Here is an 18,953-nt window from a genome sequence, read left to right as displayed (position 1 = left end):
TGACTGTAGGATTTATACTAGATTAACAAATGTTGTACATTTGGAAACATTTAAAAAACAGCGAGACAGTAAGTTAGATTGCTTTCTGCTAAATAAAATCTTCGCATTAACAGTAAAACAACTCCCAAGACAGATATAAACTGGCCCTGTCAAGACTGATTGTCTCCAAGAAATCACCTTTGTGCACTGGTAATATCCCTTTTCTAACACCAGGGGGCAACCATATTAATCTCACAGAATACTCCTTTTTCTCACAAAAGGAAATGAAGAGACTAATGCTAGATGGCCGGGTTTATGCAATATGGTAATTAAATATGCAGTACGAAGGATGGAAACAACCTTTCTGCTTCTTATTGTGCAATTTGGATCAGCATGCTGCCAAAGTGGGAATGTACAGGATTATCCTTCAGATATTCATTCACTTAATGGGATGTGGTTATTTAAAAAAATTCTTAATATAAGTCATGCCAATTAAAATGAATAAAATGCGGATTTCTTGAATAAACTCGACAGCAGGAGGTGTTGTCAGCAGATTAGCTAATGAGCCATTTCCACTTTGTGCAATTTGAAAGATGCATGTCTATGTAGTCAAAAGATAGCCGTGTAACCAAAAACTATTTCTTTCATTTCCTGATGTGTTTTTCCCACTACTTCCGTCATTAAAGCCAGCACACTAGAGGTGAAACTATAAGTGGTTTTTCAGTTAATATTACTAAAGCAGTTCTGACTGCCAACTACTCTGGGCTGGAAACAGCAAAAAAATAATACTGAAGTTCTTTGTATATGACTAGCTTGTACTAGTGAGAAATATGGCATTTACTGTCTTAGACACAATTACTTCTCACTGCAACATCTTAAAGGAAAAAGGCTACACTTTGGCAAAAATTCCTTGCTCTCACTAAATCATTTCCCTTTCAACCACCAAGGTTCAAAAATGTCATTTTAAGCATCTAGTTGTTTATGTTCCATAGCCGAAGGTTTTTGGTGATCTAAACCCCTTAAATGATTAAAATCACCAGCTGATATAAGCCTGACTTGTGCACTATACCTTTGAATAATCAACAGTTGAGAAGCTTTGGGTGCTCTTCAAGCACAGAATAAAACTAGTCACTGTTATAATATTATGGTATAGTTTCAAAATAACGATTCAGCAGAAAAAAAAGCAACATAATGAAGGTGCTTCAGCTGAGTTGATGAACGCAAAATCGCCAAACACAAAGTTGTTTTAATGGAAGACCATTCAGATGCCTCTGTCTGCTGTTTTATGATGTGCCTGATGGTCTTATGGCATTTAAGGAACATATTCAGACAGAAAGAAAAGGAAATCAAGACTCCTGCTAAGTTACTTCTTGAGGTTTGTGAATTCAAATTCTCTTGCCTCATCTTGCTTAGAGCAGTGTCTACAAAGGAGCACAAGCATGAACAAGCAGCATCTCATTACCAAGTCTTTCATCCCCGTGGTCATGTCCCCCACTCCTTAAGTCTCTAAGCAGATCAAATCATACTTATGATTTTGATTGTCATGGCTAACATAATATATAAAGGCGTGCTTATAAAAATGAAAGTCTATGAGCAAACATTGGCTTAGAAAAAAGAAAGAAGAAAGAAGCCAACTGATGCAGAGCAGAGGTTTTGTTTTACGTAAACACAAATTACAAATCAAGTGTTTGGCTTCAGCTGCAGACCAGAAGGGCCCCAGATATTTCTTTGGTCCGAGTTTATGGAAAACACCAAGGAAACTATAGTCCATTGTCAGCCACCTGGCTTTTACGTTGCCTTACTGAGCTTTGGGTCTCCGAATCAGTTGGCTGTGGTTCACAGATGTCTTCTGTCTCTTCTGTCCCTGATCCTTCATCAACGGCAGAGTCCTCTTCTGAGCCATCCTCACTTGAATTGGCCTCTTCACTTGATTTGGCTCCATCTTCCCCATCTGAAATGTCCTCCTTTTCCTCTGCAGCCTCTTCTAACTCATTTGCTGAAAACTCTTCAGTTTCTTCCACCTCTTCTACTGCTGTAAGCTCTGCATTCTCCCTTTCAATCAACTCTACTGAAACAAAATACAAATTGAAAATGTTTAAATCATAGGACAACTCATCTGCTAAAGCCTCTTTTCTAGTTATTACACTACCCCAAGAGTGCAAAAATTGCAAAATATTCTTTATGAAAAAATCCTTGATGTAATTCTAATGTAGCATCATCATCTTCTCATTTTATTATTTTACTCTGTTTCTCTGTACTCTCAAACCTAGGTATAATTTCCATCCTCCTATAATTGGTCTGTCTTATTATTAGGAAAATATTTGTTTTCATTTTGTGCCTAATGGATTACAAGTGAACAGTAGCTCAATTTTATTTAGTTCTTTGAATGTCCACCATCATCCTAAAAGTGTTAGCAGGAACATAAGCAGCTTTTTGTTAGGTAATTGCAGCTACAGAGCCAATCTAGCAAACACAAAAATCACATATTTGTGTAAATCCGTCATAAATATACTATTCCCATTGTTTCTCAGAGTGATGAATGTCTTAATATTACATGAAGTATATTCTCCACAAGTTTTAAATTTGGCCAAAGTGGGACCTAATTACTTGGCAGTATCACTTTAAATGATGCAGTTGAGACACCCAGTTCATTATTTTCAATACTACTGAACCAAACGCAAAAACCTACCAACAAACATTACAGAGATATTTATGATTCCATAAATCATATACATATATACAAATCAATGTCTTTACCTCCAGGTATCAGTACAACTACGTCAAGATAAGATTCATGGAATATGGTGCTCCAGAATCAAACTTAGACCTAGACACCATTAATGATTAAATATTCATTGGGGACTGAGATTTTTGCTTTGCGCCCACTGCTACCACCATTACTTTTGTAGAGTGGAACCTTCCTGTAAGAATCTTCACACTGACAAGGTAGCAGGACTGTCTTCTTTATAAATCATATACAGTAGATTCCACTTATTAGCAACCCCTCAGTTGCCAGCAAAAAGTTGCTATTATCTGGCATTTGTCAATAAGTGGAAGGCAGGTTTGCAAGGCTGCAACCAGGGAAGGAAGTGCTGGGCAGGGAAGCAGAGGGGAGAGGGGCTGCATCCCAGATGCTGGGGCCTTCTACAGGGAGTAGGGTGTGCAGCAGGCCCACAGTGCTGCACGGTACCTCCCCCTGCACTCTCTGGGGGCCGGCACATCCCAGCACTTCCTTCCCTGGGTGCAGCCCTCCGGCAAGGGACAGCCCAGAGAGCCCAGGGAGAGGTATCATGCAGCAGCCCCCCTGCGTGCTACTGTCCTGCCCACAGCCTCCCTCCCTCCCAGGTCATAGCCCCTTATCTCCTCTGGGGTCCCTGTGCACAGGCAAGTTTGCGGGGCTGCAGCCCCAAAGGAAGTGCTGAGCACTGGCCACAGGCAAGTTTGCAGGGTTGCAGCCAGGAAAGACATGTCCCAGCACTTCCTTCCCTGGCTACAGCCCTGCAAACCTGCCTGCAACTGGGTCCTTTCTTCAACCAAAAATGTTCTTAATAAGCAGCATGCCCGTTGCCAATATCCAAATCCCATTAACATTAAAGTCACTGGGACAGGATTGGTTCCCAGCAAAATATTGCTATTAACCAGATATCTGGGCTGCTATTAAGTGGAATCTACTGTATAAAAGTTTCTGAACCTTTCGAAAGGCCAGTTTCAACCCTCAGATGCACATACTGCTTTCCATTAAAGTAATGGAGCTATCTAAATATACTGGAGGGGATAATTCGGCCTTAAATGTGCTGAGACTACAGACAAAGATAATGAAATAATATTAGATTATTAAAGGTGCACTTTGTGCCGTAAGAGGCAGCTTGGTCTACTGGCTTGTCCCAGGGACTTGGAGCCAGAAACTCCTTAGTTCTAGTCGTCCTTCCACCATGGACTCACTGTATGCCTTTCAGGACATCTTACACAGCAAATCTGTGCCAAGTATGTTTTGAGGTACATCTGTCTCCTTTGCAGAGCCGTCCCCCCACCCCCCGCAAAAAAAAGAATATTCTCCTTCTATTTTAGCAGCGACGATTGAGATGAACTCTCCTAAGCATCAATAAAAAAGTGTCAGCTAAGATACGACAGCAAAATATTTAGTTCTGGTAATGAGATAAGAGGCAGAAAACTTCCCAACTTGTAAACTGGGCATACTGGATACGGAAGTAATCAACTACTATAAAACTACTTTACGCCAACTTTTTTACACCTTTTGTGACTTTAATCATCACAATACCCAATCCTGTAGTCCATATGTGACCATAACTTCCACTTAAGTGTTGCAGAGGGAGGTTCACGTGGATCCAAAGTGTAGTGTGTAATGTCTGCCTGTATACAGAATGTGCATTAGGAACTGGAAAAATCCTGTTAGAGAGCAAGACTGCTTGTACCTTTAAATTAGACAATTTTGTGGATAAGCATAAAACTGGGAATCAGCAGAACTATTTCTATTTCTGGGTCTAACACAGATTTCCTGATTGATTTGGGATGTTTTTTAGCCTCAGTTTGTGTGTCTGTAAAATGGGATTACTACTACTGTTCCTAATAAGGCTGTTACAAGGCTAAACTCTTTGGTGTTTACGAAGTGCTTTGAGTTCCTCAGATGGAAGGACATGAAAATCACAGTATTGTTTACAACAGCAAATACATGTCAGACATCCATGAAGGAATTGCCTGTTGTCAGGATTAGTCAGCTGCCATCAATGAATCTTAGAGGAAAGCTTTATCATGAAAAAAAAACAAAAACCGATGTACATTAGTGGGCATAAATCATTCCAAAAATAGAATATCCATGGCATATCGAGTGCTTACCGGATGCTTCTTCTCTGTACCTAGGCTTGGAAGGGCAAAGGCAGTCTGCAATCAAAACCAATATCTGAGTAGAAGAAGAAAAAATGTAATTCAGTGACTTAACCAGGATGCATTTCTTATCTCGCAGCCCCTGCAATATATCAGTCCATTTGCACCACTGAACTGGGTTTATGAGCTTACAGTAAATGTAACTGGTGAACGTTTAATGAGAAGACTTTTTGAAGAAGACAGCACCAACCTGACTAAGTCATGGCTGTGCTGGTCCTCCACAGTGCAGGGGCATAGCTCTAATGTTTTTTCTATATAATTGATTAATTTTACATTAGGAAAGGGGTCACACTTTGTATTAAGAATGTTTATAAAAGGTTAATAAATGATTAGTCCATTTTAATAAACTGTTACTTTTTTACAATCTAACAATTAGCCATCAGCAGGGTTGCTTATAGCCACCTATAACACATTCTACTCATATCTAACATGCTTAGAACATGTATTAATCATTTATTAACCATTTATAAATATAAATATACCCTTAATATCAAGTAAAGGATTATTTCAATATTTGGAATTTGTATTACTCCGCATCTGGTTACTGACAAATATCTACACAAAGGTAAAGTGGCAAATGCAACAGATGAATTTCTTCAAAAGCAGAGGGGGAAAAATGGCAGTGGCCAGGCTCAGATTGGTTCCGCTTATGGTAGCTGTTGTTAAACCTCTTTCAGAAAGGAATTACTACTTACAAATAATTCTATGGGTCATTTTCGTCTTCTCCTATCCTACAATAAGAATTCCAATAGCCTCACTTACCAAGAAGCAGAGCACAAAAAACAACCAGTGACTGGCGGTATAAATATCCACGCTTAAGCCCCTTGCCTTAATTTATAAAGAGGACAAAGACTGGGAAACCTTAATACTAAATACACAGGAAGGGAGGAAGCAGAATAGGAGATGGTGCTGACAAAGTTACTAGCTTTCCATTGCTGTATGCTCAGCTTCTCTCATGCTACAATAATTCCAGTACAAGCAAGTAGATAGTAGACCAATGCAAAAAATGAGAGTTAATCTGACCCTAAATAGCAACCTAGAAAAACTACAACCTCAAAGGACAACAGCAGGTCCGGCTGTTCACAGTAAATGACTGAACAGAGAACTACACAGCAGACACGTCTGTATCAAGCCTTGAAGCGGATCCTCCCTTCCTAAAAACCATCATTCTTTTTGAGTGTCTATTAACAGGTCTTATTGCCTTCTATCCACTGAACAACAGTGGCTTTTAAAAAGCGAATTAAAAACAACATTTTTTCCATGTAACAAAGTCTGAGAGACTTACAGAGAAGCTTAATCAAATTGGATTTAGCATGGATAGTCTCCTTAACATCTACGTTATAGAATTTCTTCTGTGCACTGAAGTAAATAGTTCAGAGAGAAATAGAAAACTCATGTGCTGCCAACATTGAGATGAAAAGTGTGCAAGAAACCTGAAGTTTATGCAAAACACTTGTAGGTGAGATGGTCCAATATCTCCCCTCTTCCAATAGAGATCACAACTTAAATAGAGCTGGACAGGAAATGATTTTCCTGTACCAAGAAAACTTGAGATTTCAAAACATTTTCTTGTCCCATATCAGGACAGTCAAAATCTCAAATGTTTGTGAACTGATAATCTCGAAAAAAAATCTATTTTGGTCAATCTAAACATCTTGTTTCCACAATTTGGAAATGTTTTGTTTAGATTTTGACTTGTTAAAAATGTTTTACTGTATATTAACTTTGCATTAATGGGCAGCAGGTTTAAAACAAATAAAAGGAAGTTCTTCACACAGCGCACAGTCAATTTGTGGAACTCCTTGCCTGAGGAGGTTGTGAAGGCTAGGACTATAACAGAGTTTAAAAGAGAACTGGATAAATTCATGGAGGTTAAGTCCATTAATGGCTATTAGCCAGGATGGGTAAGGAATGGTGTCCCTAGCCTCTGTTTGTCAGAGGATGGAGATGGATGGCAGGAGAGATCACTTGATCATTACCAGTTAGGTTCACTCCCTCTGGGGCACCTGGCACTGGCCACTGTCGGTAGTCAGGATACTGGGCTGGATGGACCTTTGGTCTGATCCAGTACGGCCGTTCTTATGTAATAAGTCATTTCAAACCAAAAAAGCAGCCTTTTCATTTAGAAAATGCCGAACCGGATGTTTTGACAATTCTGAAACTTTACAAAAAAATTTTGACATGGGAAATCCATCAAAATTGACTTTCCATTGAAGAGTTTGGGTTTTGACAAATCTGCCTAACAGAAAAACGTTTTGTGGAAAAATTCATGACCAGCTCTACTTAAGAAGGCTATTTGGGCAGAAAGAAAATGAAAGGCTGCCTTTACCAGAGTCTTAAAAAGACAACCCATAAAATACCACATTTAAACATAAAGTTGGTCCCATTGAGGGAAAATAAGTGTGCTTATTGAACTGCGCAAATCATTAAGTTCTGGAGGGAAAAAAAACACAGGAAAGTGATCTGAACAAAAAGGCACATTCCTCTATGAAATACCAAACAGCAGAAATAGTAGCTATGAACAATTAGTGATAAGCCCAAGATGCTGGGGGTGCATCTACACCACAGGACAATATCAAAAGACACCTACATCACATCTACCTGAGTGCTTACATTATTAACACCAGTGCAGAAAAATGGATAAGAAATTACCTAGAGTAGACAGGCCTTTAAACCCTGTTAAAATAAAAATCAAGAACTTGTTGAAAAAGCAAACCTTAAACCTTTAAAAAGAGTAAAATTTTCAAGAGCACCTAAATGACTTAGGAGGCTAAATCCTATTGACTTCCAGCGAGACTAAGGGTCCTCAATTACCTAGGGTAACATTTTTAAAGGCAACAAAGTGGATCATCATCTGCTATTAGCAGACATTTGGACACTTCGGGCAAGAAATCTTCATTCAAGAATGAAATGTGTGCATGTGTAGATAGAGACACAATGCCTTGGCAAATCTACAGGCCTTACTCCTGAGGGAATTCTGCACCAAAAATTTAAAATTCTCCAAATGTTATTTGTCAATAAATGAATGTGGCTCCAGCATGGCAGCGGGGAGCACAAGCCACCGGCTGCATTGAGGTGGGAGATCCCCCTGAAGCCCCCACCTCCCCGGTATAGGGACTCGGCAGTGAGGCTGCACCTGACCCTGACTCAGTGCAAGGGCTGGGCCTGCCCTAGAAACACCCCGGGGCCCTGTCCCTATGCGCCACTGTTGCACAGAATAGAAAAGAGGAAGGCTCCCAGCACACACACGGGGAGCACGACTGGCACTAGACCCAGAGTCAGCAGAGCCCAGACACAAAACTCCTTCGGCTGGGTAGCTCTGTGCTTGCGGAATGAGTGGGGGCAGTGGCATGTAACCCCATGTGCCCCCCCCATGCCTTGCCTCTGTTTGGGGGGGGCAGTCCCCCCCAAAAAAACTGCGCCCATGGTCGCTCCCCATCCCCACGCGGCTTCCCTGCTGTTTTCTGCAGGAAATCTATGGGGGAGAGGGGACATTTTCTCCAGGCGTGCAGTCCCGCAGAATCCCCCCAGGAGTAACTGGCACACTGGTATAAGCTGTAAGCAGCATGACTGTTCCATTTGCCGGTTACATGGTGCACCACTATTATCCTGCAAAGGAATCTAATAGACATATGAGCTTCAGAGCTGGAAGAGGGACTAAAGACACAGAAACTTGTCATCTCAGGAGATGAAGGCTCTTGGTGAATCAAGCCACATTTCCACTGACAAGGTAACAGTCGTATCAGCCTGTAATCTGTCAACTCCCTCACAAACATCTTTCAGTTGCTTTTTGCAGTGTTGTTGTCACCCTGTTGGTCCCAGGATATTACAAAGACAAGGCAGATGAGGTAATATCTTTTATTGGACCAACTTCTGTCGGTGAAAGAGACAAGCTTTCAAGGTACACAGAGCTCTTCTTCAGGTCTTCAGTTGCTTTTGTAAATTCATTGCTTCTCTGTGGAAAGGCTGGGTGTAAAATGCAGGTTATGTTTTCATCAAAGACCTGCTCAGTGCATATTTATGGGAATGGGATGCAAACAGACAACTTCCTGAGATTCCTATCCCTGGGATGCTGCGGTATTTATCCTCCTCTTTCAATAAGCCAATAATGGGTGGTGGCCAAAGACGCTTCTAACTTCCACAATGTGCTGTAGAGGGCAGTGTTTAATGTTACTTTTTCCTCAAAGAGGTTTGAGTAGCATGTTGAACACACTAAAAGTTTAGGTTGCTTGCATCAAAGAAGCTACCAACTTTCTCATTTTCTTTTTGTTGTGTGAGCAAAGACCTCCTTATACTTCTCTGCATTCCTGGGCTACAATCAGCAATTTTGATACAATATTCTGCAAGTTACTTTTCAGACTCAGAATAAATAGCAGTAAGCGGGAACATATTTCTCCGTTCAACAACCATCTTACAATAATGCCGTGTTGATAAATTTAATCCTTTCATTTTCCCTTTATTTCTTCACTAGCAGTATCTAGCAGTGGATTTACAAGCTTAAATCTGTCTGGAGAAGTATATCCAGTAAGAAACACTTCAGTTATGTCTTTAAATTACTCATTTTGTGCTACACTGAAGGCCAAGTTAGCAGAAATGACGGTTGCAACGTTTTTATCAAATTCACTGCTTTGCTACTCAGTTTTTATGACAATCGCTAATTGTTCTTTGCTATTTTTGGATGGCAAACATGCACTGAGAAGGCTCCTGAATGATGTTGATGCACCGCTGAAAGGCCTCGAGAACTTACTTAATTATTGTGGCTACATTGCAAGGGCAATGGCATGTTCGCCTCAGACAAGATGTCAAGTGCAACATCAATGGAGGTTCCCACAATCAAATCATTGCAGTGCTTTCTCAGTGATTATTTCAGTAAGTTTTCTGGAGGTAGAAGAGATGTAAAGTTAGTATACAAGGCAAGCCGCGTGTCCAAGCCTACAGTGAATCTCAGCATGAGACTTTAATCCATGTTCCATGAAAGGAACACAAACAGTAGGGTCATGACTCAGACAGTTGTCCTCTTTTTGCTGGGAAGCTGCAGCGTCAGTGGTGATTCTCAAGCTAAATGTTTTTCTTTTTAACCTCTTTTCCCCCCTCAACCTCTTCCTTTATCTAAATGATCTCTTCCCCCCCCCCCCAAGATTCACAGTAAAAAGTATGAAACAATATTTGTTCAAAGTTGAGGAATGAGTGAGAATTCCATGTTTTCATTCTAAAGAAGCTAAAAAATGCTGAAGGGAAGTGGCTGGAGCCAGGGTATTTATACTGACAGTTCCTTTCCTCTTGCTTCCTTTATGTATGGCATGTTGAAATGCCTTAGGATAGGAGAAAAAGGAATGTCCAACAATTGCCATTTAATAAGTGAGGCTCTTTACATTAAAGAGCTGGCTTGGGGGGTTTATTTATTTGCAATGTCTATGAAGTTTTTCTATCCACTGGATAATTATCCAAGTTATTTTTGCATAGAATATTTTCACCTCCTGCTATGGGTTTTTGTTTTTTGTTTTTTTAAACAAGGCTTTGCTGTCGAAGTAAGTTGTGACTTAAAATGCAAACATCATCTTATCACTTCTTGCAAAGTGCACCATGTAAGTGCTAAAACCAAAATTTTATATATAAAGGGTAGAAAAAGAAAAACAAGAAAATGGTACAATATATTTCAAGAAACAGATCTTCCAGTCAGTCACAAAATACCGTTTTTCTAGAAGTAATGGCAAACAAATGATCCACCAGCTGAAACTTTTCATCTTCATCCATTTTGGGGTAATAAATGTATTCTGTTTCTTGCTAGCTGTGAATCTCATAAAAACACCCAATTGATTCCCATCCATTTAGCAAGGGTGCATTTAGTACTTAGAAGAACATGCAGACATCTAAATGTTATAAAAATTATAATACAGGACACTCATCTTTGCACAGTTATACACTGGTGCCCCCAATGTGCTGTAAATATTGAAGGATAGAGAAACACACAATACAGTACAGACCCGTTTACGCGCGGATGTTAGGAGTCAAGCCGTCACGACCGTGTGTTAACGGACCGCGGGTTAAGAGGGCCATGCTGAAATATCTTAAGATATCTATATATACACATGTATAATTATCTAGGATTACATACGTACTCACAGCATCCCAAATACTGCAGGCCTATCTGTTAACAGCGCTTTGCAAGAATATAAATTCAAATGTGTAATCTAATAAAAACATTATTACTACTACACAGGGGTGAAAGTAACTCGGGACACTTATGGGGTGGGGGCGGCTCTGGCCCCTGGAAGGCGCAGGGCCTCGAGCGGAAGGGGTGGGGCTAGGGGTCAACATCCCTCAGCCAGCCCTTCCAGGCTGCCTGGTCCACGCCGCCCGGGGTTCCCATGGCGATTTAAGGGGCTCGGGGCTCTGGACGCCACTGCTGCGGTAGCGGCATCTGAAGCCCCAGGCCCTTTTAAATCGCCGACCCCGCCCGTCGGCAGCCGAGAGGGGCAAAAGGGGCAGGGATCTTAAAGCGCTGCAGGGTCCTTTGCCGCGGTGGCCCAGCGCTGCCGCGGCAAAGGACCATCCTTAAAGCACTGCCACGGCAGTGCTTTAATGTCCCTGCCCTTTTTGCCTCCACCGTCAGCAGCCCTGCTAGTACAGTCCCTATCGGCAGGGCCGCCGACGGGGGGGGGGAGGGAAGGGAAGGGAAAGGGGCAGCAACGTTAAAGCGCTTTAACAACGGTCCTTTGCCGCAGCAGCGTTTTGAGGATCCTTAAAGCACTGCCGCAGCTGAGGACCGTCCTTAAAGCGCTGTCCCTTTCCCTCCCCCTCGTCGGCGGTAAAGACGTACAACACATTTCCGCTCCGCGCTTCCTGTCGATTTCTATGTCAGTGAGTTAGTGAGCAAATCTGTAGCGCTACATAGCATGTTCCTGTACCACGTGTTAACGAGTCTCACGTGTTAAATAGGTAGCACTGGGAGGCATGGCGCTACCGCACGTTAAGCGGATTCGCGCGTAAACGGGTCTGTACTGTACATACACCGCTTCGATACAATTACTGCTCTGTTTATAATCAAATTCTCAGGGCCCTTTATTCAATCCCAATCCCAGCAATCTGTGCTCAGGACCTAAGGGGAAGGCCCAAAAGGTGACTTTAAACTATCTCTTAGGCCAGACAGGGATCTAGTTCAGCCCCTGCTACAAGTTAGAACAGCTCCGATGCGGCTTGGCACGAAGCTTATTATGCCAGTGGGTCACTGGAGTACAACAACAACACTACAGCCATGCCTCCTACTCCAGCCACACTCCCCATGCCAGGGGCTGTGAGGTGAGTATGTATGATGGCTACTCCATCTTGGGGAGGACAGGTGAATCCTCAGCTGTCCAGTTAAGGCAGTTTTATATGGTCTCTTTCCATTGCTGAAGAATTGCAAAGGCTTGTATTAATTTAGATGGAATATATGAGCCAAAGGTGTAACATAACCCGGTCACTGTCTAACACTGAGCAGTGTTAAACAAGGTTCAGGGTTTGGTATACAGAGACCTTGGCCTGCTTAGTACCATGGCAAACACACTATTAAAAATCTTTTTAACCTTTTATTAAAGATAAAGAAAAGAAGGAAAGGCAGTTAAAGCATTGGTAATGTAAAGTACTAAGTAAGGCTTTCATTTTAACAACATCCCTCGCTCCCTTTCCCTTTATCTGGAGAGAGTTTTTAGAAGAAAAACACCCTTGTTTGACAGTCCCTTAGATGATACCAAAGTTGGTAAAATAACTGTCTTTTTGGAGAAAAGCGAATAAATTAGTTAAGATGGGCTAGAGCTGTTACTGTTAAAATCCAATCCCATTTCATCCTAGATGTTGTTTGGGATTCAGCTGGGTCCAGTAGAGGTGGCAATGTCATCTGGGTTCCTCTCTCTGGCTTGGTCTGGGCAGGACATCTCTCAGGATCAGGATGACAAAGGCCGGGGTCCCAGGAGATACCCCAAAAGGGAATGGTGGGTGGAACAGCCCATCCCCTCATTCTTTTGTCCACCAATTAGGCCTTATAATCCAACACACCGATTTTGATTAATTTCTGGTCTTACATTTTCTCATTTCCAGGCAAGATCTTAACACAGTCCTTGAGTTATATCACTAGGCCTTTTTGTTTGGACTAATTCAGTCTGTCTCCCTTTTCCCACCAATATTTGTCATTATAGGTTATTGTGACATCTTATGAACTTTCACATACTTTTTACAGTTGAGCTCACAATTAAGGTGAACATGAATACCCAGTTATCACAAGAGGCTCTAGAATCTGCTCCTCAGCATACAGGTATGTTACCAATGTTGTACAAGTCTCTACTGTAAGTACTTTTTTCAGCAACTGTAGTTCTGAGACCATCTGGGGATTTCAGAATACTCTTGGGTGTCAGTTTTGCTCAGTGAAAACAGATGGCAAAGTCACAGATGCTTGATTTTGATTCACCAAGGGGGACTCAAACCAGGATGGAACACATGGAGGAAACGGTGGGAAATTAAGTTTTAATATTGACTAAAATATCAAAACAGAAATTATGAACCACTCTTAAAAGCAAACATCTTCATACACAATAAAATTACAGAAAGCCTCTTTCAAGCTAGGTTCCCTCCCCCCACAAAAAAGACCAAAAGTCAAACCTTGAAATTTAATGAATTATAACATCACAGAGTGCATCAAAGTGACCTTATGCTTTCACTATAACTGATCATTAGTATAAGATTATTTTTCACTGTTTCTGGTTTTTGAGCAACAGTATGGGTAGATACTGGCACTGCAAGCACGCCAATGCTACATATATCTCCATTCCACCTACTATACACAATCTTTTCCACAGAAAAACTGAATCAGATGGATATGGAAAAGAACAAAATATTTACCTGTAAACATGGAAACTTTCAATATAATGGTACATCCTGTGAAGGTATTAACTACTACACCTCTACCCCGATATAACACGACAAATTTGGATACAACGCGGTAAAGCGGTGCTCCGGGGGGGCAGGGCTGCGCACTCCGGCGGATCAAAGCAAGTTCGATATAACGCGGTTTCACCTATAACGCGGTAAGATTTTTTGGCTCCCGAGGACAGCGTTATATTGGGGTAGAGGTGAACTTAATTTTAGTCAATTTAAAAGAATATTTTTACTCCATCCACGAAGACAAAAAGGTCAAAGAAAAAACTAACCTGATTTAACCAATGAGCCCTGATCCCTGCCTAAGATAATTACTGAAGCCAAAAGAAGGCTCTGCTCTAGAATGGATAATATTTAAATCTGCAACAGGAATGGAAGGGAGGAAAGTGTTTGTAGGTTCTACAAGTGTTGCAAGATGGTCACACACAAGATCAGTGATTCCTTTTTAAAGTAGGGAAGAGGTGTGTGATTACACGACAACTTACAGAACAGAAGAGCTTGATTATTTAATAAACTGCTATTTATGAGATCATTACATTTTGAAACAGTATTAAAAGAGCTAAAAACAATTAAAAATGTCTATCACTTCTTTGCAAATCTTTGTTTGGTTTGTCAAATAACCAAGACAACTAAGATTACCCCCATAACTTCCTCTCTCAGAGTAGAGAACTGGGAAATAAACTAAACCTCTAAACAGGAAAACGGTAGAGGGGAAAAAAACAGCTCTCAAATTGTGAACAATCTATCCTGTTCTAATTCAGTATTGTTGCATCTTCTGTCACTTAGCTTTTGAGAAAGCCGAACAATACAGCAACATTTAAACCAGTAAGAGAACATACATGCAGACTAGTTTAAAAATGTAATACATTCTAAAATTATATAATTGGGATTGGCAAGGCAAGCGGAGTGTAAAGAGACGTCTTGAGAGAAAATCAGTGGTACACAAAAAAGCAGGGCTTTGGAGCGGAGTCCGGAGCTGGAGCGTGGAGCTGCAGGTTTTTGCCTGGAGCCGGAGCGGCCCCGGAGCACAGCTCCAAAGCCCTGCAGAAAAGCACCGTCATGAAGAGCCTTGGATCTGAGGAAGAGACGTTCGAATGAGATGGGAGCACTGTGAAGGAACTCAAACATAGGACCAAGATCAGAGCTAATGGCAAGGAAGTGTGTTGCATGAACTGCAACTACGGAGAATGGAATGGAAAAAGTTGCAACAGTTTAGGCAAGAGATGACGTAGGCACGGACAAGAGTTTTAGCAAGATGGATGCAGAGGAAGGAGCGGATTTTGAAGATTATGTATAAGTGACTGATTTGGCAAAACCCTAGGGGTGAGAAGGACAAAGAAAAGTCAAAGATTGCAAGTTTGAGAGGCTAAGGAAAAGAGGCTGACAAAATATGGTGGGGAAGACTAGAGTTAAAAAAAAATAACTAATCTGTTTACATTTTAAAACAAGATATCTGAAGACTGGCCTCCTTGTTTAACTAGTATAACCCACTTCCTGATCCTCACGTTACTGCTGCTGACTGTGGTCACATAAGGCCTCCACTCAACTCCCCTCATTCAAGCCAATCTTCCACTGAGCATTGTCTGAGTAATGAGTGCGCGACGCAGGGCTCGAAGGGTATGTCTACACTGCACACACACACAAACGCTGCAGTGGCAAGTATCAGAGCCCAGGTTTACAGACTCCGGCTCACGAGTCGCACACTGTGGTGCTAACCACAGCTGTATAGACATTTCGGCTCAAGCTGAAGTTTGGGCTCTGTTACCCAGAGTGGGAATGTGCCCTAAGAAAGCTTTGCTTACAGTAGAGTTTTCTGATGTTAGGGATGCCATCAGCAGGGTAAATGAATTCAAAACATTGCAGCTAGAGGAACTAATTTTAAAGGATTTTTGTTTAAAAGGTAAGTATATTTGTAAGCGGTAAACTTTAAACTCACATCCATTCTGTAACTTAACTAGGATCCTTAAAAACGTGAGAAATACTTGGCTGTTCACTTACGAGAGAAGGAAATAAGCTAGCTCAGAGCACCACCTACGGGAATGCAGTGTGTACATGTGTAGTGAATGCAGCAACGGGAGGAGAGAGGGAGGAGTGCTAAGCAAGGAATGATTGAATGGGTGTAAATACAGGTGCTTATACTTTTGTTCTCCAGATATACATCAACAGTAATAGGAAGCAACTATAACCATGGTAGGAGAGTAATGTTAGCTTCGCTGTCATACCAGGCATTCTCCATAGCCTGCTATGAGATACTAGCTCCTGGGAAATACTTAACCAATGGTCTCTGTTTCAAGGGTTAGTTGCTGAACTACATATGAGGTCGACTTAATTTAGGTTGACCTACAGCCACCGCAGTAATTCAATCGGCTGGTGGTGTCCACACTACCCTTCTCCTGCCAGTGGAGCACATTCTCACCAGGAACACTTGCACCGACTGCAATGGGGCAGTGTGAGGCGCTGACAGGCATGCGGGGCTCACAGCTGGAGCCCCCCATCCACCCTGGGGTGACAGCCCCAGCTATGAGCCCCATGCAGGCTCAATTTCACAGCACAACGCCTACCAGCACTCCCTGCGGAGCTGGGAGCCTGGGCTTTCAGCACCCAGCAGCTGGGCTGGGAGCAGGATGCCCGGGCAGCAGCCTGACTGGGATCAGAGAGCCGGGGAAAGTAGGGCTCCCCACGGGGCAGCAGGGCTCCCAGCGGGGAGAGGGGAGTCAGGGCAGCAGCCCACTGGGAGCAGGTAGCTAGGAGCCCGGGGGGCAGCCAGGCTCTAGTTGGAGCCACACAGGCACCACGGGGTGACAGCCCGAGCTGTGAGCCAGGCCCAGGGTTCTCAGCAGGGAACCTATCAGCCTTTCTCGTCAATTTCACGGCTCCAGCAGTAAGTAACCCAGAGTCTACACCAACATTGCCCTAACTATACCGACATAAGTCCTATGCCTCTCGTGGAGTTATTATTTCAGTGTAGTAGGGCACTTACATTGGCGGGAGCAGGCTGTAGTGTAGACGCTGACATAGTTAGGTCAACGTAAACTGCCTTACTTCAACCTAACTCTATAGGGGAGACCAAGCCTGAGTAGGCAGAGGTCTGATCTCCACCTACTGTAAAACTTTAAAGCTAGTACCTCATCATACCAGGTAACAGGACAGTAGCATCATGTTCACGAATGCGACCAATTTAGGGAATGGGAGCTAGTTCAGGGGCTGGTGGCAGGGTGCCTCTTATTCCACCCATACAGCAAGTTTGGATGCAGGGGGTGAGGTCAGTTTGTGGAGTATCCCACAAAACAGCTGCTACCAACACACAGAGGTGAGGAATAGTCACAGAAGTATCTTGATGCTATTTAGTATCAAGGTCTTACTGTGACAGTAGATACAGCCATTAATGGGACATGTTTTCTTCTCTGCAGCCCTATGAAGACAGTTTAGAGCCATTATATATACTATGTACACATTAAAACAAACATTTAATTTTAAGTATTACAAAAGAGCCACCTTGTAGCCCTTCATTAAAAATAAAATACCCTTCCTGTTTCTTTTTCAGCAATTACTGTAAAGCAAAATCTCTAGATAATTTTTAAAGCAATGAGTTCACATTTGGCTGTAAAGAGGAAAATTAAAATGTAATATGCTTTCTTACCAAACCCAGGATCAGGCCAATCAACAGGGTGGATAAAATGAAGATTGCATAAGAACCCCAGACATGAATTCCAAGAGTGCCTGTGAAGTAACTGTGAATTTGCTGCAAAAGGGAAAAAAACAGATTTAATATGCTCATATTACATATACTTAGTACTCTGCGCTGTAAGAAAAGAAGGCTAATTATTTATTCTGAAGCCACCACCCATTCTGTAAACTGTTCTTCTCAAGTTAATTCCCAGTTGAGACCTTTCATGCAACAGCCACTATTTACATTAAAAGAATCTTCCCCCTTTGCCCTCATGCTCTTCCACACTATACTTAAGCCTACCGATACTGTAATTCTTAGAAGACATATGATAAAATCATAGTGATAAAATCAAACCATTTGTTTTTCTTATTTAATAATTCTACATGTAAAAGCTGTTTCAGGAAGGAAACTACAATTTTTCCTTCCTGTAATACTTGCAGTGACTAGTGCTACAACATCAAATCTTCCTGAATTGAAATTTCATATTGGCTCCATCACTAATTTACAATGCAATTTCCACACTCCACTCATCATACTGGAAGGGACAGAGACAGGGCCTACATTTGTAAGAGGGCATATGAGCAAAAATATGTACTCAAGTTGTGCATGCACTTTTTAAGGGTAAACCTAATGCTTTATATTAAAGAAAAGAAAGCCATGTCATAAGGAAATAATTACATATAGTGATCTTCACATTACTGACTTGAATCTCTTTCACTCTCTTCCCTAGCTCTTGTAGCGCACAGTCCTGTGACATCTACTTTTGCTCAGAAACCAGGTAGCAAGAGGACAATATTAACAAATTTAAGGCTTCAGATTATCCTAATGATCTGATCCCTGTGCTCAGCACTATCATGCAGATCCATCAGTGTTAGCAATGTTAGGGGCCCTAGTAAAACAAATAAACTTCATTATGTGATCTGCGCATAGTCCTGCAGCAATTAGCATCACAAGGACATTTACAATTCAGGGGACTTCTACCCCAATTTCTAATCAACATAAGAACTGCCATAGTGCTTCAGACCCATAGTCATTACCCTGTCTCAAACACTGGTTGGCAGCAGTACTTCAGAGGAAGGTAAACGAAACCTTATAATACATAGATGTAGGATAATCTACAGTCCTCAAGAGAAAGCCTCCTCCTAATCCCTTATAGTTTAGACTGGCTTTAATGCAGGAAATAAAAGGTTTTATATTCCTTCTGAAACCTCTCTTTTTTTTAAAAAAAAAATATTCCATAAACTTTGGATATTCTTGTTATCCATCCAAGTGTCCAATTCAACTTGTACAATGCACTGATGCACAACAGTGTGCAAGTCATTTAACCACTGAATCTTAAAAGTGCCCTCCTGTAAAATGGCATAGAAAAGATTTGCACCAACTAAGAAAGGAATGAGAAGGAGCAATAAGCTATGCCATTCACTATTCCATCCCAGGGCACAACTAAAGAGTAGCTCAACCTACCTTCGTGGAATTCAGCTGCTCAGCCTCC

General features: G+C 41.7%; 1 protein-coding gene across 1 annotated transcript in view; it reads right to left on the bottom strand.

The window, feature by feature from the left end:
• Window positions 1-1,739: 1,739 nt before the first annotated feature.
• The window catches only part of TMX4 (thioredoxin related transmembrane protein 4), a 52,283-nt gene continuing 35,069 nt past the window's right edge, over window positions 1,740-18,953 (bottom strand). The window contains exons 6-8 of the mRNA XM_065402163.1: window positions 17,432-17,533; window positions 4,834-4,897; window positions 1,740-2,047 (exon numbers count right to left, since the gene is read on the bottom strand). Of these exons, the coding sequence (XP_065258235.1) occupies window positions 1,740-2,047; window positions 4,834-4,897; window positions 17,432-17,533 (474 nt within the window). The remainder of the gene's footprint in view (window positions 2,048-4,833; window positions 4,898-17,431; window positions 17,534-18,953) is intronic.

The sequence above is a fragment of the Emys orbicularis genome, chromosome 3, assembly GCF_028017835.1.
Source record: "Emys orbicularis isolate rEmyOrb1 chromosome 3, rEmyOrb1.hap1, whole genome shotgun sequence".
Taxonomy (NCBI): Eukaryota; Metazoa; Chordata; order Testudines; family Emydidae; genus Emys; species Emys orbicularis.
This window is presented reverse-complemented; position numbering and strand designations above follow the sequence as displayed.